The sequence below is a fragment of the Neopelma chrysocephalum genome, unplaced genomic scaffold (assembly GCF_003984885.1).
Source record: "Neopelma chrysocephalum unplaced genomic scaffold, ASM398488v2 Primary Assembly neopelma1_24, whole genome shotgun sequence".
Taxonomy (NCBI): Eukaryota; Metazoa; Chordata; class Aves; order Passeriformes; family Pipridae; genus Neopelma; species Neopelma chrysocephalum.
Genome location: NW_020897693.1, coordinates 16,483,785 through 16,511,607, shown reverse-complemented (window position 1 = coordinate 16,511,607; position 27,823 = coordinate 16,483,785). Strand labels below are relative to the sequence as shown.

The 27,823-nt window shown below is 38.7% G+C and overlaps 1 protein-coding gene across 16 annotated transcripts in view; it reads right to left on the bottom strand.

Annotated features, from left to right (window-relative positions):
- The window catches only part of CELF1 (CUGBP Elav-like family member 1), a 61,419-nt gene that overhangs the window by 9,081 nt on the left and 24,515 nt on the right, over positions 1-27,823 (bottom strand). For 11 of the 16 annotated variants that reach the window (XM_027704764.1, XM_027704761.1, XM_027704785.1 and 8 more), the window contains 12 exons: positions 18,432-18,619; positions 17,925-18,007; positions 17,468-17,516; positions 14,111-14,245; positions 13,847-13,926; positions 13,296-13,457; positions 11,833-11,914; positions 8,715-8,843; positions 3,789-3,902; positions 3,421-3,606; positions 2,421-2,564; positions 607-774 (listed from right to left, as the gene is read on the bottom strand). In XM_027704764.1, coding sequence (XP_027560565.1) covers positions 647-774; positions 2,421-2,564; positions 3,421-3,606; positions 3,789-3,902; positions 8,715-8,843; positions 11,833-11,914; positions 13,296-13,457; positions 13,847-13,926; positions 14,111-14,245; positions 17,468-17,516; positions 17,925-18,007; positions 18,432-18,609 — 1,470 coding nt within the window. In that variant the 5' untranslated portion in view covers positions 18,610-18,619 and the 3' untranslated portion in view covers positions 607-646. The remainder of the gene's footprint in view (positions 1-606; positions 775-2,420; positions 2,565-3,420; positions 3,607-3,788; positions 3,903-8,714; positions 8,844-11,832; positions 11,915-13,295; positions 13,458-13,846; positions 13,927-14,110; positions 14,246-17,467; positions 17,517-17,924; positions 18,008-18,431; positions 18,620-27,823) is intronic. The other 5 variants (XM_027704682.1, XM_027704691.1, XM_027704701.1 and 2 more) reach the window with 5 other exon arrangements.

The following is a 27,823-nucleotide window of genomic DNA, read 5'->3' as shown; positions in this document are numbered from 1 at the left end:
AAAAAAACCACTGCAGTTTTCCTTTGGCTTGTTAATATGTTCACCCTTTTAGCCTGTCTCCTGCTTTAGAGATGGTTTACTAAATCCCCACCATGGCATACAGTTACGGAAATTTCCATGAGTGGTTGGGGCATGACAAAGACTACATGGAGTCGGTTCTTCTTCACCCAAGACTGTTCTCCTTCCCTGTCTTTGTTTTCATCAGCTGTTCTGTGTTATTTCTGCTTTCCCTTCTCCTCTCTATCCAAGGCAGTGTGGTGTCAGTTTCTGCTGCTCCCTTTAACCTTCTCTCCCCATCCACAAGGAGCTGGCATTGGTCCTTCTCAACACACACTGGTTACAAACACAGCAAACTTCAAATAAGGGAGAAAAAAAAAACAAAACTAAACAAAAAAACCTCAGCGATATGGCACCTAAACTCCAAAGTAAAACACTGGAAACAAAAGCACAAACTTGTCCTCCATCCGAAGCGGGATTCTCAGCAGAGGCTGCAGCAGAGTCTTCAAGGGAAGATGTGCCAGATAGAAGGCATGGATCAGCTTCCAGGACTGTAAAAACACAGCCTTAGGGCTTCGAATCACTTAAGTGCGCTCCTCTCCAACTTACCAGAAGATCCTTCTCACTCCAGTCCGGGAGGGGAGGGTGCTCAGTATGGCTTGCTGTCATTCTTAGAGCGCTTGAGCTGTACTTTCAGACGCTTCATGCCAATCTGAAAGCCGTTCATTGACTGAATGGCAGCCTGTGCAGAGACAGGATTGTCGTAACTTACAAAACCTGAAGAAAGGAAAACACATAACATGACAAAGCTGCCCAAAACAACTGCTCACAATTGGAAATGCAGGCACTCACAAGGTCAGAGAAGCTGGCATGAAATGCCACTTTCAGAAGCTCACAAGTGTTTTAGACTCTTCATAATAACTCCTTACTAAGGGCTCTCAAAGAAATCATTGCTTTTTGACATATGGAACTTTGGCCAAAAGATACACAAAGCTCAGGAAATTAAAATAACATTTTCTAGTCTATCAACACAAATGAGTACTGCTGTTTGTTTTATAAGAACTCACACCTGGGAGGAAATCAAATGTGGAAAATGTTAATCTATATGCAAAAGCTCATTAAAGATACAAGACTGAAATCACCCTCGTGACACTATGGGAGCACTTTTTTTTGAAGTGAAGTAGCTGTCTAGGGAGCGTAGCACTTGTACCACTATTATATTTAGGTTTCTCTTGGATGACAAGTTATATATCATTCCTGGAAAAGATCATCCTCAAAACAAACTTATCTAGTATTTTGAAGGAGCCTATTTTAAATAAGCTGGGAATAATAACCCACTCCAGTCAATGGCTACCTATCCATAATATGCATGTGTTACAGCTTAATGATCAGCATATTGTTGTGTTCTCACAAAGCATCAGATTGTTCACACTGTTTGCCTCAAATACAAAAAAATTCAGGATATTATATAGACACAAAGCTTACAAAACCATAGAGAAAGGCTCCTATTCCATCAGAAGGAACCTCCATCTATCAAAAGAGTCACAAGAGCTTATAGCACTACAAGAATGCAATATGGTAGCCACAATAATTATATATAAAGATATTAATATAAATAATTCATAATTATAATGTACTAAGTAGTATATACAGCAACACAAACAATTGTTGAAAAGACAGAAAGGGAAGAGAAGGAACTATACTATGATTACAGTCTGCAAACACAAATCATAATCACAGAATATTCTGAGTCGGAAGGGATCCACAAGAATCATTGAGTTCAACTCTTAAGTCAATGGCCCATATGAGGTTTGAACCCATGACCCTAGTGTTATCAGCACCATGCTCTAACCCACTGAGCTAATCTCAGGGTGAATTATCTAGGGCCGGAAGAGTATAATGACGCATAATAGTATGAAATTGGGAAAAGCAAAAAGTCACAATGAAAATCAGGAAAATACAGTTTATTGCTGAAAGTGTTTGGTTTACTTATTTTTCAGGAAGACAGAGAAAGACTCCCTACTTCACTTAAAAGCTAGACTAGACAATATACTCAAAAAGAGATTATAAAAAAGAAGCTACCTTTCTACAGATAATGATTTATAAAATATCCTGAATCAGAGAGGATCCACAAGGATCACTGAAGTCCCTGCACATGACAGCCCCAAGAATCACTCTATGTGTCTCAGGGCATTGCTCAAACACTTCTTGAAGTCTGTCAGGATTAGTGCTGTGGCCACTTTCCCGGGTAGCCTGTTCCAGTGCTCAACTGCCCTCTGTATGAAGAACCTTTTCCTACTATCCAACTTAAACCTCCCTGACACATCTTCATGCTATTCTCTTGGATCCTATCATGAGTCCTCAGAGAGAAGAGTGCCTGCCTCTCCACTTCCCCTTGTGAGGAAGCTGTAGATCCAACGTACCAAAACACTTGCTTAGATTGGTCTGCTTGTCAATGAACACCTTGGCAGAGACGACATTTCCAAATGGCATGAACATCTGCAGCAGATCCTGATCCCCAAACTCCTGGGGAAGATGGTAGATAAACAGATTGGCTCCCTCTGGACCTTCAAATGACAAGTAGGAATATAAATTCAGAAAGAGCATGGATAACATATGCCCACTGCATAAAAAAAAGGTGAAAGAGCCACTCAAGCCAAATTTTCTGGATAAAACAATGAAATTGCTGTTCACATTTCTGCAGAGAACTTGATTCCAGAATAAATTAGCATGACTCTTTGTGGGGATTCATCATTCAAAAAATTCTAGCTCTTTCTCACCATTTTTGCTTGAAATTTACATTGTGCAAAACACAGATCTTTGCTCAAACAATAAGTTTGACTCCCAGATGTTGACTAAAATAAAAATGGCTATGCAAAGCTTATGGTCCCAAAACAACTAAGTGAACATCAATACAAAATACAAATCATTGTACTGCTTTATATCTGACAGATTCTTTTCTAAACATTCTACATATTCTGCTGAAAACTTACTCCTACATTCTTCATTACTTTACACTAAATATTAAATTGAACCTGAATCTGAAGAGTGAAGAGACTGGCATAAGTATCTATGGGAAGAGGTGAAGGACCAAGAAAATGACATTAAAAAAACCACATCTGATTCTCTGACAGTGGGATGTATCACGCTGTACACTTATACCCTTCTTCCCCTCGAGAAAATGGAGGAGTATGATTACAAAGTGTTTAAGACTAGACAAACCCTGTGAGAAACCTCCTGTACAAAAACTACTTTGGGTAGCCCTTTACAGAAAGATCGCACAGGTTTTCCTTCTTTATCTTCAGTAACTCCAAGATTCTAAAAAAATGCCACCAAATGAAAGATCTGCAGATAAGGTAGTTGCAAGGGTTAACCTTACCCTTTTGACAACCCCTCAAGTTGTTTTTACAGCTTTCTGCCTACCTTCTTTTTGACTTCCCGCTGCACCAATACTCTGCTGTGTTAAGAGACTCTGGTTATAGAGTGTGGGCAGTGCAGCAGCAGCATATTGCTGGATTCCAGAATAAGCCTGTGTGAGGGCTTCCATTGTGCTACCTGTCCCATTTGAAAGACCACCACTGCCAAGTCCTCCATTTAAGGCTGCCATTCCTGGATTAAGAAAGAGGAAATAAAAGATGACTGAGTGCTTCCACTGAGCCAGATTGATAACCTTTCAAATACTCTGCAGTATTACAAAAAGCAGGGAGTTGAAAAAATAACCCCACAGAACCAGCACAGGCTGAGGAATGTTAATCAGCTACTCCCCCAACCCACCACAACACATAACTTACCTGCTAAAGAGCTAACGTTGAGGCCTGCTGTAGCCCCTGCCAGCGTCTGCAATGCTCCAAGAGAGGCCATTGGATTAACAGAGGAGCTGCTACTGGAGCTAGGTGAGGAACCTGCTATTAAAATAAAATAATTAAACTTCAAGCAATATTTTTTAGTCCTGATAATTCAAATTCTTTTTTAAGTTATTTCTGTAAAAAAGGCTAGTAAGGAACAGATGAAGGCAACATAGTATACTTTATGTAAAAAAAAAAAAGCCATTTGACAGATGAGAACACCATTTAAAAAAAACCCCCAAACTCATCCACAATAAAATGGTAGCAGTTAGGGCAAAAAGTTAGAGAGCAAAGTAAAAGGGAGAATAGATGCCTTCCCTACTTTAAAGGGTTGTGATTTTAAATAAATTCAGTCAAACCACTATAAAAAGCTGGACACACAGTTAATTTAGTTTAGCTGCCTTTATCCGAAATTTCTTTAGACAAAACAAGAAATGCTTTAGTATTGAAAATACCAAGAAAATTGAAGACTTTTGTTTATTTTTATCTTCAGTATAGCAATTCCTATATATATAAAATAAGTCAGCACCCTTTTCCTGATGATGACTAAAGGGAGTTAAATAACAGTAGAGCAGAAATACAGGGCAATTACAAAGGAATGCTTCCTATGTATAGTCTATAGACTAATGCAGCCATTTGTGAATCTAGGATTTTTTCATCCAAAGGCAATGTCTTTGTAATAAATTTTCATTCATTAATTTCACTGCATTTTGAACACCAAATTGTTGGACTCTAGTATGTTCTAACGCATGACTTCTGCAATTTAATCATGCGCTATGCAAAGAAATATCTTTTTTTATTTTTGAACTGTCAGCTGACAACTTGGCCTGATATACTGCAATTCTTTTATTGAAATATGTAATGACTGTTCTTTCCCTGTTCACCTTCATCATAACACTAATATATTTGTAGGCCTTAATTATATCCTTCTCCCACATCAGTCTTCCATTTTTCAGGTTGTCGCTCCTAGGAGGGAAGGAGTTCCACAGTTCTAGTCATCATTTCTGTTCTTCTGGGGTTTTTTTATGTTATATTTTAGATCAGAAAACAGCACACAGCAACAGGCACGAAAAGCCAATACTACTTTGTACCTGTTCTTTACTCCATCCCTAAATCTTAACACTGTTTCTGTGCAGTTTTTGGTGGGTGGTTGGGGATTTTTTCTTGCTACTAGGGTTACGTTTTCTTAGATCTATCTACTGAGTTCTATCTAGTCAAAAAGGCTAACTCTAAGAGAACTAGGTGGAAAGTATTTGAGAAGGTTTGAATATGTAAAAAAGAAAATTTGAATATGTAATAAAGAACAGCTAGGAAAGATAGTGAAACTTGGACATCAAGTAACAACTTGTGGAGATTGGTAAACTTGAGGAAACAGTAAGTCTGTCCTAATTCAGTCATCTGAAACCAGGCAATGGGCTGAAGAGAACTTAAATTCAGGCAATGAATCTGACTGAACTGTACCAGAATTAGTTCCAGTAAAAACAGAAATACTATGATATCTCTGAAAACAATTTTGCCAGAGACACACTAAGGCTATCAAAATCATCTAGGCTTTGCTGGACCTTTGATGGTTGCCTTTAGAAGGAGGAGAAATGGAAACATACCTCAGCATTTGCAACCATTCTATTTTGCTCTGGAGCAGACAATTCTTATTGTTGTCAGAGTCAAAAAGATGGCAGACAAGACATTCCAATCCCGAGATATTTCTATAATATTTTCTGGAACGTCTCTTTCGCAAGTTAGCAGTTTAAATGAGTTTATCTATGGCCATGGTCTCCGCAACATTGGTTACCTATAGGTGGCTACAGCAGTAGACTGTTCAGTTCCAAAGAGCAGCTCATCTTCAGGAAGGTTGAAGGTCTTGCTTTATCCTAGTCTACATCAAAATACACAATACTGCTTGAAACTATCTAAAAATATTCTCTGAAATGGGTAGGAAGACAGCACGAAACTTAACACCACTGAGTTCAACCATTCTAACATTCAGTCTATCCATAGTCCACAGACTGCACTGTTCCCCAGACACAAATGATATCAGTGCAGATGAAAGAAAGTAAAAAAGGGAACTATGCATAAGGACTGCCTGGATTTTTCCACCAATTATGCAATTTGAAGAGAAATGTCCAAATAAGCATCAGGTGAACACTTGGATGACAGATGGAAAGAAGTCAAGGAGATAGCCACCTCATCTGCACTTAGGTTTAAGAGGTATCACAGTAGATGTTGCCATATGTCCCACAGACAAGACAGGCATTTACATAGTACTGAACTACTACATACTAAGTTTTTTCAAGGTCTGGGTGTGGTTCAGGAGGGATAGATGCTTTCTGTGTGGATTCCAACAGCCATCTATGTGAATACATACAGAGTGAATGTGCATATAAATATCAATCAAAAGAGAATTTCAAGTTCGCTTTTGTAACACATAACAGTACCTCAGACTAAAGAGTTAAAAAAAGCTGTTTAATTATAGGAAATATCATGAGATTGAATGTGTCTGTACACATTGAAGCTCCCCCAAGCCCAATTTAAGTACAGTTTTAAAATGTGAAGCACATTCATACCTTTAATGAAAAGTACTGAAACTGTTTTAGAGTTTGTTGTCAGTGACTACTTGTAGACCGCATATCCTCCACAATTTTCTTTTGAACAAAGGTCATCTCTAGTCATTAAATTATACTTGAAATTAAGTTTAAGGAGCAACACAATACTGCCTGCTTCATGTTATAAGCCTGTGAAGAGTGAACTGATACATCTGTATTGAATATTAATTCAAATGTCCCATCATGATAACTTAATGGTTGACACACAATCATTTATTGATATGACCAGCAATCAGAAGGTTATTTGGATTGAGCACAGAAAGTATTTAAAATGAGCTGCTCCCTATTCCCCAGCTACTCCACCAGCATGATCAAAAATGGAACAGAGTCCTGAAATATGTCTTTCATCAAGGGAAAAAGAACTTGCAGAGTTCTGTGAAACAGCCAAAATTCACAGAGGGGAAACAAATTCCAAAGAATCACACAATAACAGCATAACTTCAGTTGAAAGGGACCTCTGTGGATCATCCAGTCTAACACTCTGTTCAAAGCTGGTCTAACCTCTGAGTTTATTCAGGGTTTGTTCAGGGTCCTTTCCAACAGCATTCTCAGTCTCTGAAATGATGGAGATTCCACAGCCCCTCTAGTACCTGGTTCCTGAGCTTAATCCCTCTTGCCATTAATTTTCTTTTTCTATTTAGCCAGAATTTTCTCTGTTGCAACTTGTGTCCATTGCCCTTGTCCTTTCACTGCATGCTTCTGAAGAGACGGTCTCTGCCTTTTCTAGCACATCTGACATTTGAACTTCACAACCTGCCAGTCCCTTCCTCCACCTCAACAAAACAGAGAACAAACTTGCTCCAGTCATTGGACAAGACAGGCAATGAGGAAATCTTAGTTCTAAATGCCACTCACAGTAAATTGTAACCTGACAATTTCAGTTCTGCTACTGCATGAGGAAATATAGGAGAAATTGTCAAATATATTTGCCTTTGTATTCCCTTAATGATGAAGAAGCATTATTGGGTTATAAATGCAGCTCTTCTGTAGCCTTGACTTGTTGTAATTTTTTGTTGGTTTTTGTTTGGTTGGTTTTCAATTATGGAATAAAATACATAGCTGGGAGTAAAGATAAATTTTAAAATTTTAATCTTTTAAGGATGCAGACCACAAAGTTTTTATGTAAAAAATGTCCAGCAACAGAATACTCTTTGAACTACATTCTTTCTTGGGAATTTCTTTAAGTAGAAAACTGTGCAAAGCACCCATAATTTAACTTCCAATCATGTGACAAAGTTTTCTAAATAGCTTTTCCTTGTAATCTCTTAACCTCTTGGTCCAGCTCCTTGGTCCTTCTACACAATTCAAAAAGCTACCTGTGGAAACTTAAAATCCCCTCCAACTCCCTTTAGTGTCTCACATTCACAGGTGAGGATGTCAACTCTGTAGGCTGGATGCCACAGATATTGTAAAACTGACACCCTGAATATACAGGGTCTCCCTTCCCATGTCAGGATTTAGTAATAACTCAAAAAAAGATAGAAATAATTGAGTAGAATACTGATCCTCATTTGTGGTAAAAACTGAGCATGTCTTCTGTAAGCATAATAGAATTTGTTTGGTTTTTTTGCTTGCTGCTTTTAATGAACAAATTTGACAGTAAGGCAGCAAAACAACACTACTCAGACATTTTAGCGTCTCTGGTTAATATACACAGCCTAAAGTTAAAAAACCCAAACAAAACACACATAAGCCACATAAGAGGAAGATTTTTATGTGCAACTTGTACACCAAGTTCTAGACAACTGTTTTCCAGTACATATGCTAGGTTTCTGTTTTCCTATTTCTATGAGGAAGTTACAGTATCCTCTTCTTCATCTATGGAATATAAACAGTACTGTTCTAGTGCACAGAATGCATTACTTCATGCTTAAGGCATTTTCTGTTTCCATGTTGAGAGGAACAGGGCACATCTACCATAGTGCCTGCCTAAAACCACAGATAAATCAAGTATGTGATGAGACTGTAATAACATGACTGGAAGGAGGTCACCTACCTTTCTGCTTCATTATGACCTCAAAAATTTTTTTTACTCTAAATTAATCTGACCATCTGGAGGAAGGAACACAGCAGGTAAAAAAGCCTTTGCTGGTGGCAAAGGTACCTACCCTAAGCGAAGGCCAGTGAATCTACTAGTAGAACTGTTTCTATATTAAGGAATCAACATGAAAATGACAAAAAGGGATAGACAAAACAGATGACACCTATCCTGAAAGGACTCCTAAGGCAACCCATGTCATAACGCACTGCAGCATAGGCAGTCTCTTACCTGAGCTGGTGAGCACACTCAGGGGACTGCTGGAGGAAGTGAGTGCAGCGGTACCACTCGGTGTGTTCTGAGCTGCACTGGCTGCAGCTGCTAGCGCAGCCAGGTTCTGTAATTGCATCGCATTCAGTCCTGCAACATATTGAAGAATGCAGAGTTTCTCCTATAACAGTCACCACCAACCAAGGGTAACAGATCCAGCAAACTCAGCACATAACAAGGGAGTAACAGAAAGGAGCTTAAAAGTAACAGGCATAATACTAGTTACTGATCTTTTCTATACCATGATTCCTTGCTATAATTAAAAAAGAAGTTTTTCTTTGCCCGGATAGATGTGATTCAGTAGGTGAAAAGGCCAGGTATTCATTATCTCAGATGTAGACTCCAGAGCACAGAAATTTTTAAGCGGTGTTCTCTCCAGTCACAAAAGCACAGCAGCTTTAAATGAGAGTTAAGTCAGGATCTGACAGTTCATGTGCAAGTTGGAGAACTTGCCTAGGCACCAGGCCAATACCTTCCTCCACTTTTGTGTCCCTCCACTCCCTTGGAATGGGAACAGCAGTAACTGCAAAATTATTTCAAGCAGGCCTCACACCACATTGGCCACAGAGTCACAGCTTTAACCCACCATCAGCTAAGCATCAGCATGTTTTGTTTGGTCCCCCTGGCAGTCAAGAAACAACAGTCAGTTGTGAGACAATTGTTAAGTGGCAACTCTTGACCACAAGATCAACCAATGTCTGTGTAGGCCAGTTAGCTGGTGAAACACAGTGGCAAGGAAAACAGGAAACATCACATTGTAGGTAGGCAGCAAGGAATACCATAGGGGCAAGAAGGTACCTCTGTGCTTATGAACTTTTACTAGCCAATTTACTCATTTGACTCACCTTCATCTTGAGTCATCATTTTTGAATAAAACCATTTGGTCAGTACCACATTTTGCCCTCTTTTCCTGCTGTGGGATTATCATTGAAATGGATCTCTTTCTGAATTCTGTATTTTAGCCATCCTTTGGTAGACTAGCTCCATTCTTCCAATTCTGCCTCTCTTCCCTTTTCCCTTACTTTCCATTTTTTGTCTCTACCTTTGCCTCTTTTAACAATTCCAAATATTCCCTAGTATTTCTTCCCAACATAATTAAAACCAAAATTAAATTAATCACCATTCATTTAACAACATCAAAACATCATAGGCAGAGGTGGCTCTCATCTTTTGGACACAGTAAGAACTTAGTGGCAAAACACATCTCAAATAACTAAAAGCTCTGTTTTGTAATTTAAGCATGTAAGCAGACAACAAAAATGCAAGTGACAATGCAGTATAAACTAATTATTTTCTAAAATAGTTCTACTACCTTTAGTATAATTTGTTTGGTTTTTTAACTCTTTTGCAATTGTTTTCTCTTTGTGACAGGGTCTGTTTCCCTAGCCAAGTTTAGTTCCCAAAACAGGGGGATTCTGCCTTTATTTAGATTCAAGGTGTCATTGTAACATAAAAACATGAAGTTAAAATAAAAAAAGTTTTATTTTTTGCTTTCATTGTGCTACAGAGGGTTAAAAGTGCAAGTGTCAGAGCTCATGAAGAACAGAGCAGCTTGCTTCCTTAACTGAAGCAGTTTGTCACATGTACACTGCACCTGCCCTCTCGTCATCACACTGATTTCCCATCTGCTTTCAAACAGGGTCGAGATTAAATTTTGTCTACAAATTCTAATATCGTTTGGGATCTAATTACCTACTTAATTTCTCTTTCTATGAATTTCAAGAAAGGAGCTGAGATACTAAAAGGACTTTGAAACTACAACTTTTTCTGTAAAGAATCACAGACTTGGAATAATTTTTTTAAAACACCCTGCAACATGCTATTAATATATATATGATTTCTCAATTTTTAAGGTGAGTTTTTTTTTAAAATAGTGAAGATAGAATTACACTGGAAATTTCAGGGAAAATCTCAGGTAGTTAGCCCCTTCCACCCACCCCACTCCTTACTGCCGTACTTTCTCCTTTATCACAAAACTTGCTTTCAAACAGACACAAGAGGGGAGAAAAAGAGTATCACATGCATAACAAAATCCACTATAGATCACCACCCTATAAGATATTAGTGAAACTGATTTTTAAAAAAAATTGCTTTTTTGCAAGAATCTTAGATATAAGAGCTCTGAAGAGGTCTAACATGAAAAAAGTCAATATAGGAATCTGACATTAGAATCAACTTCAAGTATAAAATCGAAGTTCTTACAATTGAAAACATAACACTTTGCAAAAGCTTGTAATTGTTACTGACGGGTGCACCAACCAACACAAATCAGATGTACAAAGACACCTACAAACTCTGCATAGACAGGGCACATGATATTGGGAACGACTCTAAAACTCCAGGAGGCAATTTTAAAAGCTTGAAGTGCTCAGTATTAAAACCAAAACTATAGATTTTTTTTCCAGCAGAAGAATTTAGAGAATGTGGTGAATGGAGTTACTAACATATTTTATTATTCCCAACCCTGTGAAGACAGAAGGGACAATCAACTTACAGCCCCAGTACCGCTATACTTAGTGAATATTCTGGCTAGCAGTCCCCAGCAAGGAATTTGGCTCATACCTATTAAGCTGGTATTTCCCTAACAGCAATGGTATAATTAATTATAATTCAAATGAATGAATGAAAAAACCTGAATAAAGGACTAGCTCACATTCCTAACAACACTGAGTTGTCAACTTAAATGCTTTGTTCTTAAATGCACTGAAAATGGGAAAACTAAGAATCCATTATCACTGAAACATGTGCATTAATGCCTATTTCAAAATGCAGTTCTTCACACATGCACCTGTTTGGATGAAAATATAGAGAGCACTCTTTGTTATCCACAAGGGAAGATAATTTTAAATGCCAGAGATTGGAAGGATACCACCACTTACCTTGGGGACAATAGTTAACTAAGATAAAGAAGGAACATCCACACTTGTAGCAGAGGATTCCATTCATTCTGAAGCAGTGGATAAACTCAGGACTAGTTATGCCAAATTACATTAATGTATCTACAGCCTTTTGGCTACTTTCTCTACCCTCATCCTCTTTTGTTTGGTACTTAATTTGTCTTCTTATGGAAAAAACTTACCTCCCATTGGGTGGAGGCTGCTCAATGTGTTCAGGTTCCCAGATGAGGCAGCTGCTGTCTGCTGAAGGAGCTGCAAATAAAGCTAGACATTACACCAAAAAACAAAACGAGAGTGAGAGTGAGGGCTGGCTCTGCTTCTGGGAGAAATTGCATCACACCACAGCCAGAGCGCCGTCACAAATGAATTCCCGCTGCCCATGCACCTCATCGTAGCAAAGCATAAAGAGAATTCTCCTTGCACAATATAGCCAGAGCACCACCATAGTGAAAATCCATGTAGCCCATGCATCACATTGCAGCCAAAGCAACAGCACAATGCTTTTCTAACTCAATATCATTAATAGTGAGGGAAAATTATAGCTAATACACCAGGACAAAACAAGCAGAATCAGTAGTGTAAGAGAAATTTCTACTCAAAGCACTTAAGGCAGGACTGCCACCCCTAAGGATATGCTCCCTCACATCAGACTTTACAGCTGACACTGCCAGCACGGGACAAATGGTAATGCCACATCGAAACCAAAGAGTCACCATGCGAGGGAACTTTCTCCACTTTCCTTATGCACACAGACATGAGAGATTTCCAGACTCAGCTCAGAAGCTAGAGATTTCCAATTCCTTTTTCCATTAACTAGTTGTTGCAAAAAAAATTCCAACCTACCAAAACTAAAAAAGTACTAAGAGAATTGCCCCATTTCAACTACACAGCATATAAAAAATGAGATGAAATTTTCTTTTTCTGTCCTTCAGACCTTATCTTGCATGAATACAGTTCTCAGAACTACTCTAGCAACCCACATAAGTCAGAGCACATCAGATTACGGAAAGTTCATCCCTTAGGGACCCAGCAAAATCAACTAAAATCAGTGACAAACAGCAGTTGGTGACAAAGAGCTAGTCCAGAAGTCTGTTGCACTATTTCTGCTAAAGACAGTAGTTTCTCTCTATTTTTGGTAGGGTTTATTTTTGTTTATTTGTTTGGTTTTTATTGTTTGGGTTTTTTACTCTGTTTCCAATCTGATCACCTCTTCTATTTGGACAGTGCCGAGTACTGTTTCAGGTTTCATTGGAAGAGGATGAGAGAAATAAAGGCTGAAAAAGGAAAAAATGATAAAAGAATAAGAGAACTATTTCATCAGATAGACATGAAAAGGGCATTTACGTGGGTAAATTTTAAGGCTGTAATACATAAAGAAAAAGCATGAAGTCAGTCTACAGAATGCAGGATAAAACCCCAGGGTTTCACTAATTAGGGCTACTGTGACCGGGGTGGAAATCCTCCCTTAAATGTATTCTGACTAGATATTAGCACATAATTTCAGCCTTCTCATCCACACAGTAGGGATTAAGAACCCCGCCCCTATCTATCAGAAGCCTTCTAAAAATGAGTACAATAAACACTGCAAGACAGTCAGACACTACAATCCCTGAAGAGGTGAAAAGAACCCAAATCAGAAACTCACTGCTAAGTACTGGGGTCCAAGTGTGTTGAGACCAGCCAGGTTTCCCCATATTGAGGCAGCACTGATCTGTTGCATTTGTTGCTGGAGTTGCTGAGCAATTCGTTTCTGCTCTTTGTCCTTCTGCGTGTCTGCAAATTTTACCACAATGGGAGAAGAGCAGCCCTGCAAACAGCAATTCACACAGTTACATACTTGCTATCCCCAGCAGTCACAAAAATACTGCATTAAGACCTTGTCACTGGAAGCAATTCCCTCCCCCATACATATTTGAATATATATATATATTTTTTTTCAAAGAGCACATTTCATTACAGGTTTAAAATTGTGTTTGCTTTTAATTCTATTTTGTATTTTGGTATTTTCCCTGCAGATGAAATTCCTATCTTGAACTCTAAAAATAGGAGCAGAACAAACACAAAGGTCCAGGAACAGTATTTGTGAAGAAACACACACTGCACTTATCCTTCTCTATATGCCCATTGGTCCCTTAAACTCCACAATGACTGCCTGACAAATTACATCTGCTCCTGACACCCACAAGCTTGTTTTACCTCCATGGTTTGTGCTTGGTGCATTGCTTTGATTGCTGTTTGTGCCATGGCTCTTGTTGTAAAAGTCACAAATGCACAACCTGGGGAAAAAGCAAAAAGAAACCAAATCTTTCACTACATCCACAATTACTGGGATGAATACAGAAATCAAAGTGCCTACTGGGCGGGGAGGGGGTGTAGGTGGGAATCACAGAAAAAGCTGAAATGCCATGTTAAGTTGCAAAAGGCAGTATCCTCCAGCTGCCAAAAAAGCTTCCTGCTTACCTCTGCTCAGGCCATCTGGGCCCCGTAATATCCTGCATTCTTCAATCTGCCCAAAGGGGGAGAACATCACTCGGATATCATTTTCATTGCACTTCTTGGATATCATTCCAATAAACAACTTCCTATCTTCTACTGCTAAGAAATCAAAAGGTAAAGAGTATTACCAGCAAATATGTGCTTACTAGATCTTATTTTGTCAAGTCTTCTCTATTACCCTGTATTTAGGGTAGAGACTTATCACAACCAGATTCCCAATAACGGACTGTGTTTTCAATTGAGGAGGATGCAAATGAGATATTTCAAAGAACCTGAAGGATGTCTGTTTTATGATGTTTTATGTTTACAATTCACTGTTTTTTCCTTGCAAAGCCTGTGAGCAGCAAGAATGTAAAAAAAAAAAGGAAAAAATATGTCAGATTCAGCACTTCTCTGTATCTTTTCAGTTCCTGGTAAGAAAAGACTTGAATGTGGTTTACTGGACTATTTTCACTCTCTTTCCTCTGCCTCTTCTATCTTTAGATTACCAACATACCTAACTGTACATAAAGAAGCAAGTGTACTGCAGAAAGCTGCTTTCTAGCCTCTTCATCATACCAATCACTTAAATTTAGATGTGTCTACTTTCTCATGATCCTTTCTCAACAGTGCAAGCAACAGCAGTTGCTAAAACAGAACAGTTTTATTTCTGTTATTGATATGCACCAAAAGTGATATGTACTGATCTGTACCAAAAGCATAAAAATAACACCTCAAATCAAGCCATGGACTGTCTGGTACTGTATCTTGCCTCTGAATCCTGATGCTACTAGACACATTAGAGTTGAAGAATATCATTTTAAAATAAATGGTTCAGAAAGACATTTCTTTTAACTTTTCAGTTAGTGGTTACTAATGTCAGTTAAAGGTCACTTGAGGGAGTGGGGTGAATTTGAATTCAGAGCAGAATTTTATACCTCTTGATTTACTTATTTAAGGATGTTAACCACCTCTGAAACACTTTCTTTTATGGGATGAAGCAAATTATGCAGAATAACACTTGAAAATATAAACCAGTTTAGAAATACAGCATTCATCACAATATAAAATATAGTATGATGAAGGCTGTTAGCACAATTTGAAGCTTCAATTAAGTCTTCTCTGATTCAGTGCCAGGGTGAGGGGAAATCAACTTATTTGCTGAGTGTGCTATGATGCTAGGAAGGAAAATTCCAGACTATTCCAGCTGATATGACTTTAACTGGCTATTAAATCTTAATGTTGTACTTAGTTCGCTTTCTGCTTTTAGAGCAGAAAGCTGCTTTTTAATACTTTTTGCAGTCCATTTTAGTTCAAGAGACCCAGAATCTCTTTTATTAGTGGCAATTTCAAATACTTTCTTAACTAATGCTTTATTTATCATTGTCACCTACACCTTTTACTAAAACTCATATAATTATGCAATACTCTCAGAATTATCACCCTTAAATTCCATTACTTTTTTTCTTTCCATTATTTTCCCAGGATACTTGTGTATGTGTGTGTGTGTGTGTGTGTGTGTGTGTGTGTAAAGGAAGATGCGTTTTAGTTTAGAGAACCTATTCAGTTCTCCTTCCAACAATACTTCAAAGGAATGACTCCCTTCTATATATATTTACACAGAAACTTATTCTGTAAACACATGAAGGAATCTGCAGATGGAATATATGCTACCCATATATTCCATCTTCTGTTTTCAACTATCTTAAGACCTAAGCTTTCTGAAACAAGGATTATCCATGGTGCAACGCTAATCTTATAGAAACCACTGCAAATGAAGAAAATAAAATTCACCCAAGCCTAGAAAAGCTGAAACTACAAGATGCTAAACACTTTATTTGCTAATGTTGCAGCAGTATACATAGATACATATATATTTGAACATGCATGTATGTATGTATATAAACTCAAAATGGAAATGCATGACTAAATGATCATTTACCCAGTGGTGGATGCTAAATTCTTAATCCATCTGAAATGGCCAATGTGCAGAAATACTCAGTTTTTCTTCTCTACTGAACTGTTGTTAATTCTCAACCTTTCTTGTATACTACAACAAGTAGTTTTGACTCCCACCTTAGCTGCAACAAACTTCCTTCAAAGGCCTTGAGGTCTTGCTCTAAACTGGACAAGCACTTGAAAAAGCACTTCTGGATTTCATAGAATCATAGTATAGTTTGGGTTGGAAAGGACCTTAAAGATTATCTAGTCCTAAGTCCCTGCCACAGGCAGGGACACCTTCCATTAGACCAGGCAGCTCAAAGCTTCATCCAGCCAGGTCTTGATGGGGCATCCACAGCTACTCTGGGCAACCTGTTCCAGTGTCTCACCATCCTCACAGTAAATCATTTCTTCCTAATATCTAATCTAAATCTGTTTCAGTTTAATACTGTTATCCCCTGTGCTATCACTAGACTCCTGGATAAATAATCCCTCCCTGTCCTTCTCGTAGGCCTCCTTTAGCTACTGTAAGGCTGCTTAAAAGGTGTTCCTGGAGCCTTCTCTTCTCCAGGTTGAACAACTCCAACTCTCTCAGCCCGTCCTCACAGGGGAGATGCTCCAGCCCTCTGATCACCTTGATGGCCCTCCCGTGGACATGCTTGAGCTGGTCCATGTCTTATGCTGGGGGTCCCAGAGCTGGATGCAGTACTACAGGTAGGATCTCATAACAGTGGAGTAGAGCGGGAAAGTCACATTCCTTGACCTGCTAGCCCTTCTTTTGATGTAGCCCAGAATATGGCTGGCTGGCTGGGCTGCAAGTGTATGCTGCCAGTTTATATTCAGTTTTTCATCCAAAAATACCCTCTAGTCCTTCTCCTCAGGACTGGTCTCAATCCACTCATCAGCCAGCCTGTATCCATGTTTGCAGGACCTTGCAAACTTGGTCTTTTGAACTTCATGAGGTTCTCACAGGCCCACCTCTCCGGCCTATCAAGGCTCCTCTGGATGGCATCCCTCCCCTCCAGGGTATCAACCACAGCCCTCAGCGTGACATCATCCATAAGCTTGCTGAGGGTGCACTCAATCCCACTGTCCATGTCCCCAACAAAGATTTAAACCACCTTAGCACAAAGAAGAACTCACTGGATGTTTCCCTAACTGACAACATGGTTCTACCACAAGCAGCAGCAGTGGGAGATACTCTGAGTCATGGAATTTTGGAGACATCACTCACACTACCTACTATATTCAAAACATACCTTTCTCTTTTCATATTTTTCTTTTAAAAAATAAGGCCTCCAATTAAAGACTTCATCAAAAGCTGTTTAACAAAAGGGAAATCCTCAAGCTTCCCAATTAGCACAAATAACGCCACCAAACTCAGACTTTAGTAAAGCTTACCATTACTCTTTTCACTGTCAGCTGGTTTCATCTGGATAGGATGGTGCATCTGAAACGTAAAAAAGATTATTTAATCCTACTACATTCGCTTCATATTATATGAAATACACCCCATAAGAATTGTGGAAGAAATTATAGCCTAAATTGCCTCTAGAGAGGTGCATATGTAACATCACATAAATTCCTAGAAGAAAGGCTTTCCTAATTACATACCATCATTCCTCCTCAGAGAGTATTATAAAAGCCATGCCCACCCACTTCACTACCATATTATTCTCCCAAATGCTCCAAAATTCCCTTAAGATCTGTTATCATATAAATCTCATGACACTGATCCTTTGAATAGCTGTTTTAAAACATTATTTGAGGGCACGATAACATGTGTTTGTACTTCAGTGGTCCTGCAGCTCAGAAAAACAAGACAAGAGTCATGCAAAAAGCAGGGCTCTGTTCTTACCCCTGGGAGGATCTTCATGTTGTGAAGAGCGTTCTGTGCTTCTAGTGCAGCTTTACGGGTATAAAATGTAACAAAACAGCACCCTGCAATTAAAACAAAATGCTAGCTGGGAAAGAACACTAAATCTTGACATGCTGTACAGATATTGCAAATCCCACTTCCATCCTTCCAATGCAAAATGTATTCCATCACAATGCTGTGGAGCAACAGAGTATTAATTTGATGTTCTGCTTTGCAATTATAATCCATACTCCTCAAGCATCCTCATCACTACTGAGCTCTAAAAAAAAAAATTATAATTTTCTTCAGCTCAGCTAATGACTGGATCACAGTTCCAGTATAATTAGACAAACACACTTAAGACTATAAAGCTCAGGCTTGCATGCACACCTGGTCACACAGAGCTCCAACACACAGGGATCTCTGAATAAGCAAACAGCTAAGACTGCAACTATGTGAAACTGGCTGAAACCCCAAGTGTCACATGAAAAGCACAGAAGTTCTCACCTTTGCTTTGAGGAGGGTTTTGGCTCCTGTCCCTCAAGACATTGATTTCATAGACAGCACCATACTGTTCAAAAAGTTCTCTTAGATCCTTCTCACACCAGCTCCGTGGGACTTGACCCACAAACATCTTGATAGCATCTAGATCAGGTTGGTCTGGGTGATCTAGTGTGCCATTCATTTTCTTTGAGCTATGAAAAACAAGAAGGAATTTCTGGTTTATATCTTCCACAGACAAAAGTATGCTTACAGCAAGATAAAAACAATATTTCTACACATATATAAATGTATATGATTAAAATTTACACACAAAGAGAGACTCTTGCACATTCCCAGTACTGCACACAGGAGAATATTCACATTCATTAGCAATCTGCGTACTTGGAAATCACACTCTACACAGCTGTTTAAAACTTTGTCTCTATAATGTAGTCAACACCTGGGATTCAGGATATAAATATGCTGAGATAACCGAAAAATATCACTAGTTCAACCATGTAAAATTTTATAGAAAAAAAACAGAACAGAAAGAAACCTAAACTCAGGCCTATTCAGGAACCACTGAAAATGAGAGGATAACATTTTAAAAATGGTTTTATATGTTACTAACTGTAACTGTTTCCCAAGGTGAAGATCCATCTTTAAAGAGACAAACAGATACAACTGACTAGATTAAAAGTTTCTTTAAAGGTTTACAAGGCAATACCTCTGTGAAACTAAGGAGCTTTCAACAATAATTGGCAAAAAAGCAGGCTGAGATTGTACATGAATAGGTTGGGATTGGACAATCCAGTTAGTCACAAACAATCAGGTTGAGTAATGGTACGAGGTAAATACAGAAAAAAAAGTCACTTCTTAGACTACAACAACAGAGAAGTTTTGAGTATGGAAATCTTCAATAGGTTTCAAGGCATTATATGTAGCCATAGAACAGTTTACACTCTATTAACAAAACTTGTGTTACGCTCCATCCAGCTAGCTGACAGTCATACACTGCTCTCTGTATTGACTCCTCATTATTTAAGTGCAATATGAGGTCTTGTTATCTATCAGTAGTCACAGCTTGGTATACCAGAGGACCTATCTCTGTGGAAGTCTGACTGTAATGACACCCTATTGTAGCTATAGTGATTAGTAGGTTAAAATTGCTGACCAATCCCTGCATAATCTAGAAAGGACATGGGGAGTGGAACAATAACTATACAATGATGCCCCCCGCCCCCAAACTCTTTGTTGAAGAATACAGGTGGCCTTCTTCCAGAGTAGTCAGCTCACTTCATCTCTGTTTTTTTCCTTTGAAGATAGTTTGAATAGCTTAATAACTGCACATGACAGTAAACAGTATTCCTCTCACTGTCTATCTGAAACCATATTCCCTCTGAATAGAATTTAAAAAAAATCCAAACCAGGTAATGTTTACTTAATTTTCCCCTCAATATGCTGCTGTTCAGAGCCTAAGGAAAAACTGATGCCAGGGAAAGCTCATAATTTTATAGCTGTATGAACAGACCTCAGAAACAACAAAGCTTCTTACTAGAAGGGAAGGGTATCATCACAAATCCTTTCACTCCACTCCACCTTTCCACTCAGAAAGGGTCAGCACCTCTTCAAATTGCCAAGGCAAACAATACCTTTTACAGAGATGTAAGCTACCTCTTTTCACTTCAGTTGAAAACAACTGTAAATATTTTACCCTCTTCTAATAATAATTTTCAGCCTTACCTTCTATTCCATGCATAGCTTCAAGAGCATAGCATGGCTCCTGTAAACTGGGCGACTCTTATTATGACCTCAGCAGTATTCAAGGATTATTTCACTCCTAATTAAAAGGTTTAGTCTGGAGTCATTAATAGGGAAGAACAGAAACTGTTCTCTCCAACAACTGATTTAAATAATCAGTTTTATAATATCAGCACCTGTAGCATACTATAAACAATACCGCCAAACAGCTTTATTCCTTCTTAGCCCTTATCCCCACAATTATCAGACCATTTTTCCCCCTTAGAAACCAACATCGATTGTCAATGACCACTAGGATTTCTTCAAGAAAACAAACTGCAGGCTCTCCCAGGCCCCCTGCCCCAAGTGGAGTTCATCAGACAGCAAAGGCTTTAGAGACAGCAATTCTAACTATCATTTTAGTTACAACTTAGGCATGAAGACAAAATACTTACACAGGGCTTGCATTCAAGGAGCAATGGTCCACCATCATCTCTGGGAGGAAATCCAACTTGAACGCGGCCATCACCTCAGTCTATGACAAACTACTAACACTAAAGCGGTGTATTGCCTAACCCCCAAACAACGCCACTTCCAAAAGTCCTGCAGGTCTTAACACTCAGCCACACAAAAAACACTCAAACCACAGAAACAGAAGCTCAGGGAGACCAGCAATAGACACCACAGAAACAGGCTGGACTGGGAAAGGGACATGGAATCCCAGATTAAAAAGGGGATGTGACCATGTGAAGGGAGGCTCAGCTTAATACACAATGAAAATGCTGATGCACTAGGCTTGTTTTGTGCAATTTTCCCTGGCGAAGCAGTACTGAGTGCACTGTCAGATAAACAGAGTGTCAGATCCATGAAGATAGCAATGGCTAACAGAGCAGAAAGAATACAAACTCCAGTCTTTCCATCCCCAACTAACTCCTTGTCTCCCAAAATGGCAGTCCAAGGCCCTGAGGTTCAGACAGACACTTCCCATTTTAGCAATATTAAGCTATGAAGTCAAGAGGCTCCTTCACCATAAACATTTTCAATAGCTGATCTCACTCTCTTCACCTTGTGCTCTATTATTGACACTCTCTTAAATTCTATGGCAAAAAATGCCAAGTAAAATGTTTCTATAAACCTGCAAAAAAAATCAAAGCTAATAAGAAATGATTACTCAAAACTTTCTTAACAACCACAGAACATAAAAACTGACTCCTCTTTTTAAAGGAGTAAAACATACATTGTTCTGGAAACAATACTTTGTCCATCATGCATCTATAAAACAAGATATACAGAGCCTATAGATGATAACGTAAGGGGAAAACCACAGTGATTTGTTGAAAACTGTTTTAGAATCTTTGAAAACACTAATCAGAACACCTCAGCTGCTTCATCATTAAAACAGGAATGACATGTTGATCAAGGAAATGTGAGGTGTATTTATACACGCAATACAGACTTCTTTTTAAATCTGTAATGGGGAGATAATGTGGATAAAAAGGGATGCACTGTGAGATGCAGAAATATTTGATTGTGGAGAGTGAGTGCTGCAGAGGCAGCTGGGTGTGTCCGAGCACTCCAGTAAGAATGATTAATTAGAGTCAACTGTGAATCCAGATAAGCCTTATATATGGTCAATAACCACAAAATAAACCCTTAGAGCACCAAAGACTGTATGCTGGAACAGCTGTGATCATGTCTTTCTTGTTTGTTAATGACTGCAACATGCATTTGCAGTTATTTTGACTGGCCAGTCAAAATATACAGCTTTATTTAAGCTTGCACAGTTACAGTATGTCAATTATTTTTTCATAAATAACATTTCCAACCTCAGAAAAACAAGAACATTGCTGATCTTTTGCCTACAGTGAGGTTAATTAAAAGGTTACTAAAAGGGATTAGGTCTTATAATACAAAGAGGTATGCATGTTACTGCAAAATAAGAGGACACGAATTTCTCACACATCAGATATTCAACAGTAACTACTTCATACATGCTCTTACTATGTGGTAAATGCAAGAAAGCTTATTCTTCAATGAAAAAGGTGTGAGCTACATGCTAAGCACTATTTTTAAGAGCATGCAAATAGGCACTAGAGAGCATGGGTCAATTTTTTAGCTTTCTGTAAATTAAATTGTTCAATCTACCTCTAGACATATATTATGGGCTTCCCACTCGAAAAATGCCATGTTGCATAAAACACATCATATTGAAATGGTATATTGAGACCAGAGTCCACTTCATGCATTTCTCTAAATAAAGAGCCTGTAGAGAAAAACACCTCATATTTACATAATTAGAACAGCAGATGATAGGGTGGGGTTCTTGCCACTGATCACATAAATCTATGGACCAACACTGTAAATTCTGGCCCTACCCATGAAGACCAGAATTCATTCCTTCTGGTCTTCCAGTCATATTTAGCTTTTTTCAGCAACTAGTAAAGTGCCCCAGCAGCCATGCTCACTGTAGGTTTGATGAAAAATAATGATGGCAACTTTAGAAAATGGGTTTTAAAAAAGTTACTGAGATTGATCAGTTTACTGAAAAAAAATCACTACATCATTATGATTTGAACCTGTGACCACCCTTTCCCACATCTCTGCTCCTCACAATCAAAGTTCTATTTGCTTGTTCCGATAAAACAAAACTGCAAAGTAACAGGCACAGTCTGGTGGAAAGGAAGAATCAATATTAGAATGGTGAATAAATATCTGAAGGTATGTTAGTCAAGACTCAGTGCCTCTGGGTGCCGTACTTCTGAAGCAACGATGGCAATTTCAATGATGAACCACTAGTGTACAAACAGGTTTGTTTTAACATTATTTAGTTGAAGGCTTCAAGATAGTGAATTAAAATAATTACGGACTTCATTTGTGAAAATAACTTCATTGTGAAAAGAGTGGAAAAAGATAGTATTTCGCTATTGCACAAAAATAAGAATTAAATGAGGATGCAGCCCTTCTTTAAATTAAAGAAAACCACAAATGTAATCCTAACCAGTGCTCACAAAGAAAGAAAAATAAGAGCTAAACACACTTATTTTTTGCTCAGATGTCAAATTCCTGCCGGCTTCCAGATCCATTCTTCGACTATTTCTATTCAAAGGATAATGGAAACAATGTCTGAAATTCCAAGCTCTATGGACTGTAGCTACACATTTAAATGTGGTGCTCATCTGACAATACGTACATTAAAAAACTTCTACATACTATATATTAGATCTCACTTTTTTACACTTCTAAAGCCCTAGATGATGCTGTAGAATGTATCACTACATGTGCTTCTCAGAGATTGCAAAGTAAAAATGCTGAAAGCTTTTGCTTTTAGGTTTACAGAATGATATTACATCCTGGGGCACAAAACCAAAAATCCACCACAAAACCAAAAATCCTGCATCATACTTTCTTTCCTAAGAAAGCCTAGTTCTAATGAACAATTAACTCTGAAAGCTGAAGATAATACCGTCTTTTATTTTATACAATCTGAATCTCAGACAGCATACTCAAATTTGAAGCTGAGGGACTACTGGGATGGTGAGAGCAAACTATGGGAAAGGATGCAGGCTATGGGGAAATCAGACACTGTGAAGCTCTGAAGGAGACAGGTCCTAGAATAAACTTCCCCTTGTATTATCTGTGCATATCCAGATTCCTACAGTGTTGCTGAATTGCAATTTTGTTTTTAAACAGATAACTCCTAGGTTACATGCATCAAAATACCGTAACTACCTGTCAATATTTTGTTGTTTCACTTTTGATCATGCAGGCATGTGGTCAGACTATTTTCTGCCTGTGTTGAAATCCAAACTGTCTCCTCGTGCCTTGCTGGGTACAAAAAAGCCACTTACCTAGTTGCCAAAAGTGCAGTTTCTTCCTCTGCCAATCTCTTTGACCATTATGCATCGTGGGTACACAAATCTGACACATTTGGAATGTTGAATTTACCATCAAAATACATGAAGTTTTTGGGCTGCCCACAATTCAGATTCAATTAACTGAAAAATATTTTTATTTATATGAACTTTTCTAGAAGTTCCCAGGTAGAGAAAAGAGGTAGGAGGGAAAGAAAATTGCCTTTATCTTGGAAATGGCACAGTTTCACAGTGCTCTCTTGTACACATTTATCTGAGAGCAGATAAATGAGATCTAGACCTAGATGAATTTTTACCAATTAGGTTAGTAAATTTAATTCTAAAAATAGATTTTACTATAAGCTTTTTTTTCCTTCCCCTTCCTCAAAATATTTCTGGGGAAAAATTTGAGGTAAATCAACACATTCTTGACCTATTTCTCTGGCTTCTGAATTAAGTTCTGTAGCTTCTACTTCAATTAACTCTGCGAAAGCTCAAAAGGAATGAATTATGAACTTTTGTCTGACTGAGGAATCTACAGAACTCCCACCCCTCTGTCAGCAGATCAAACAACAAGTCACCTATCCCTCTGGTTTAAGGGATGTTTTCTCTGCCCAAGTACTCTTAGGGAAAACGAAAGAGCAACTAAATGTACCTTTTTTTTTATAGTAAAGACAAATGACAAAAGCAAATCATACAAAATTTATTTTGTAAAATTAGGGAATTATTTTTCTAGAAAAAGGAGACAAATCTTTCCACTGAAGTGAACAAATTTATTATTCTAATTAATTCTAAATAGTGGAGTTTATAAAAAGATAGACAAGAAGCACATACAGGTAAATTTTCTTTTGAATTGTCTGTGGGCTTCCTCAAACGCATATGCTTCTTTTGAGAGCTCTACTTCTGTTCTTCCTGCTATGCAACATTCACTTCAAACAGAATCTACTGCCCCACAATTCACAAAAAAGTTGCAGTTTCCTATGTTCATATGAGTAAAGCAGATTGGCTAAGGCAAATGGAAACTTAAGAGGGAACACCTTTAACTAAATTCATAGATAAATATTTAGTGGTGGTGACTCTGTAATCCTGTTAAAGCTTGACAAGATTTGAACATAACTGGATGCTTGCACGAATATGTTTTTCCACATCTATTTACTGCACATATATACCAACTGCATTTTTTAAACTGATGGACCATCTGACTCAAAATGCTGCACATAAGAACCACCACCTTCTAGCTAACATTAGGAAGGAACAACTAAGTAACCTCATCTTTAAACACAGACTAATCAATAATTTTAAAGATTTTAGACCCATTTGCCTAATGCACGTAGTACTAGGCACTAACAGAAGGAAACAAAAAACCAGACTACGTCCAGTGTGGCAGTTCTCAAGGTCCTTAGTCACAATTTTTTAAACTTTCTAAATCAACACATCCAGTGTAAAATCTTCATGTGAAAATAGATATGCAAGATACTGTTTGGATTAAACATACAGAAATTACTGCTTCTCTGTGGCCACTGAGATCACAACTATGTTGACCACAACACTATAGCTGTATAAGTCTGTTGGATGAAGGGGTTCTGAATTAAGCTGGTCAGAAAAGACCAATTGCTTGAAAATGATGTTTAAGAGAGAAATCAAGGGATAGAAAGCTGTGGCAGAAAAGAATGGTCTGTTCCAAGCTCAGTAGCAACCCAATGCAAAAATCCAAGCACATCCCTTAGCTCCTCAATTTCCAAATGTCACACACACAAACTGGGAGGCAGTGAACTGAGAACACTGCTTGCTATACAATAAACCCACACATTAGAGAGGTAACCCTTAACACAAGTATGCCAATTCATACCAAAAGCAGAACTAAAAAGCCAGTAAGTCTCAAGATCCTTCAGTGACTTCTCCCTGCTTAGTTGAGCACCGTAGCCAACAGCCAGACTAGTTCAGAGCTACTGGCACACTAATGGGAAAAGAGCAAGAGTTGACTATTCTGTTTTGACCTCCACTTAACGCTAAATGATTAGGAACTTAATGCCTCAATACATTTATTGGTCTGACAAATTTATTTGAATATGAACGGTGGAATCAACGTTTTCAAGAAGGAATCGTCATCATCATGGCTAGGCTTCACGAACAAAGATTTGGGAAGGACTCTACCCACATTTGCTACAAGCGCGGTAGTGGCTAAAAAGGCCAATGCGAGACAGACAAGTCCAGTTGCAAAAGGCACAGCAGAAAGACTCCTTAGGTGGTATCGTCAAGACACGGTTCTTTCTGTGTTGTCTTTTCTCCTCAAGAGTGATCCTGTGTGCATTCTCAAAAGAAGCAGCAGCGTTACAGTGTGTCTCCAGACCTCCCAGCTGGAGGCCAGAGTAGACCAGTTATGTTGATCAATATGGCCAAGGCTGAGATGTTGTTTCAGGGAGTCCTTGTATCTCCTCTTCGGGGCTCCTCTCTTGCGGCAGCCAGTGGCAAGTTCACCATAGAGCATGATCCTGGGGAGGCGGTGGTCCTTCATCCTTGACATGTGTCCTGCCCAACGCAGCTGTGTTCTCAGCAACATGGCCTCAATACTCGTAACTGCTGTTTGTTCTAGAACAGATGTATTGGTCACATAATCTGACCAGTGGGTGTTTAGGATTGTACGGAGACAGCATTGATGGAAGCGTTCTAGGAGTTGCAGGTGGTGGCGGTAAATGATCCATGATTCAGATCCATATAAAAGAGAGCACAATGGCTTTGTAAACACTGATCTTTGTACTTTTCTTCAGGTGTTTATTTTGCCAAACTCTTTTATGGAGTTTTCTGAAAGAACTTTATGCCTTTGCTAACCTGTTGTCTATCTCTCCATCAATCTTACCATCTGAGGAGATGAGGCTACCTAGGTAATTAAACTGCTGGACTGATTTGAGCTCTGATTCGCCAACGGTGATATGGGGATGATGGAAGACTTCCCGATGTGCAGGTTGATAGAAAACTTCTGTCTTTAAGCTGACTTCCAGCCCAAAAAGCTCAGCAGCGTCTGCAAAGCAGGGTGTTAAACACTGCAGAGCTGCTTCTGCGTGAGTGACGAGGGCGTCATCGTCAGCATGAAGCAGCTCCCGGACAAGATGATTTAAGGTCTTAGTGTGGGCCTTCAGTCGCCTTAGGTTGAAAAGGCTTCCATCAGTACGGTATCGAATGTAGATACCATCTTCATCATTGAGGTCTGCCGTGGCCCTTTGGAGCATCATGCTGAAAAAGACTGTGAATAGGGTTGGTGCAAGAACGCAGCCTTGTTTCACATCATTCTTTATTAGAAAGGGTTCAGAAAGTGCATCGCCATAACTGACTTGACTCATCTTCATGGAGTAAGATGATCATTTTAAGAAACTTGGGGGGACATCCTAAACGTTCCAAAATCTGCCATAGACCTTTTCTGCTCACAGTATCGAAAGCCTTGGTGAGGTCAACAAAGGTTATGTAGAGACCTTTGTTCTGTTCCCTACACTTCTCTTGCAGTTGTCTGAGAATAAATACCATGTCTGCGGTACTCCTGTTGGCTCTGAAACCACACTGGCTTTCAGGTAGAAGTTCTTCTGCTATAGCAGAAGATTTGCCTGGAATCTGTCTCTCACTGTAGCTGTTTGAAGATTGTTAACTTGGAGTCTCCTCCTTGGAATACCACCCCTTTTAGGTTTGAACTTAAGGTTGAAGTTAAGTTTACAGCGCACAAATTGATGATCTGTTTGGCATTCTGCACTAGACATCACACAGGTATGATGGACATCGTGAACATCTCTCTGTCACACCAAGACATAAGGAGGTGCCAATGCTTAGATCTAGGAT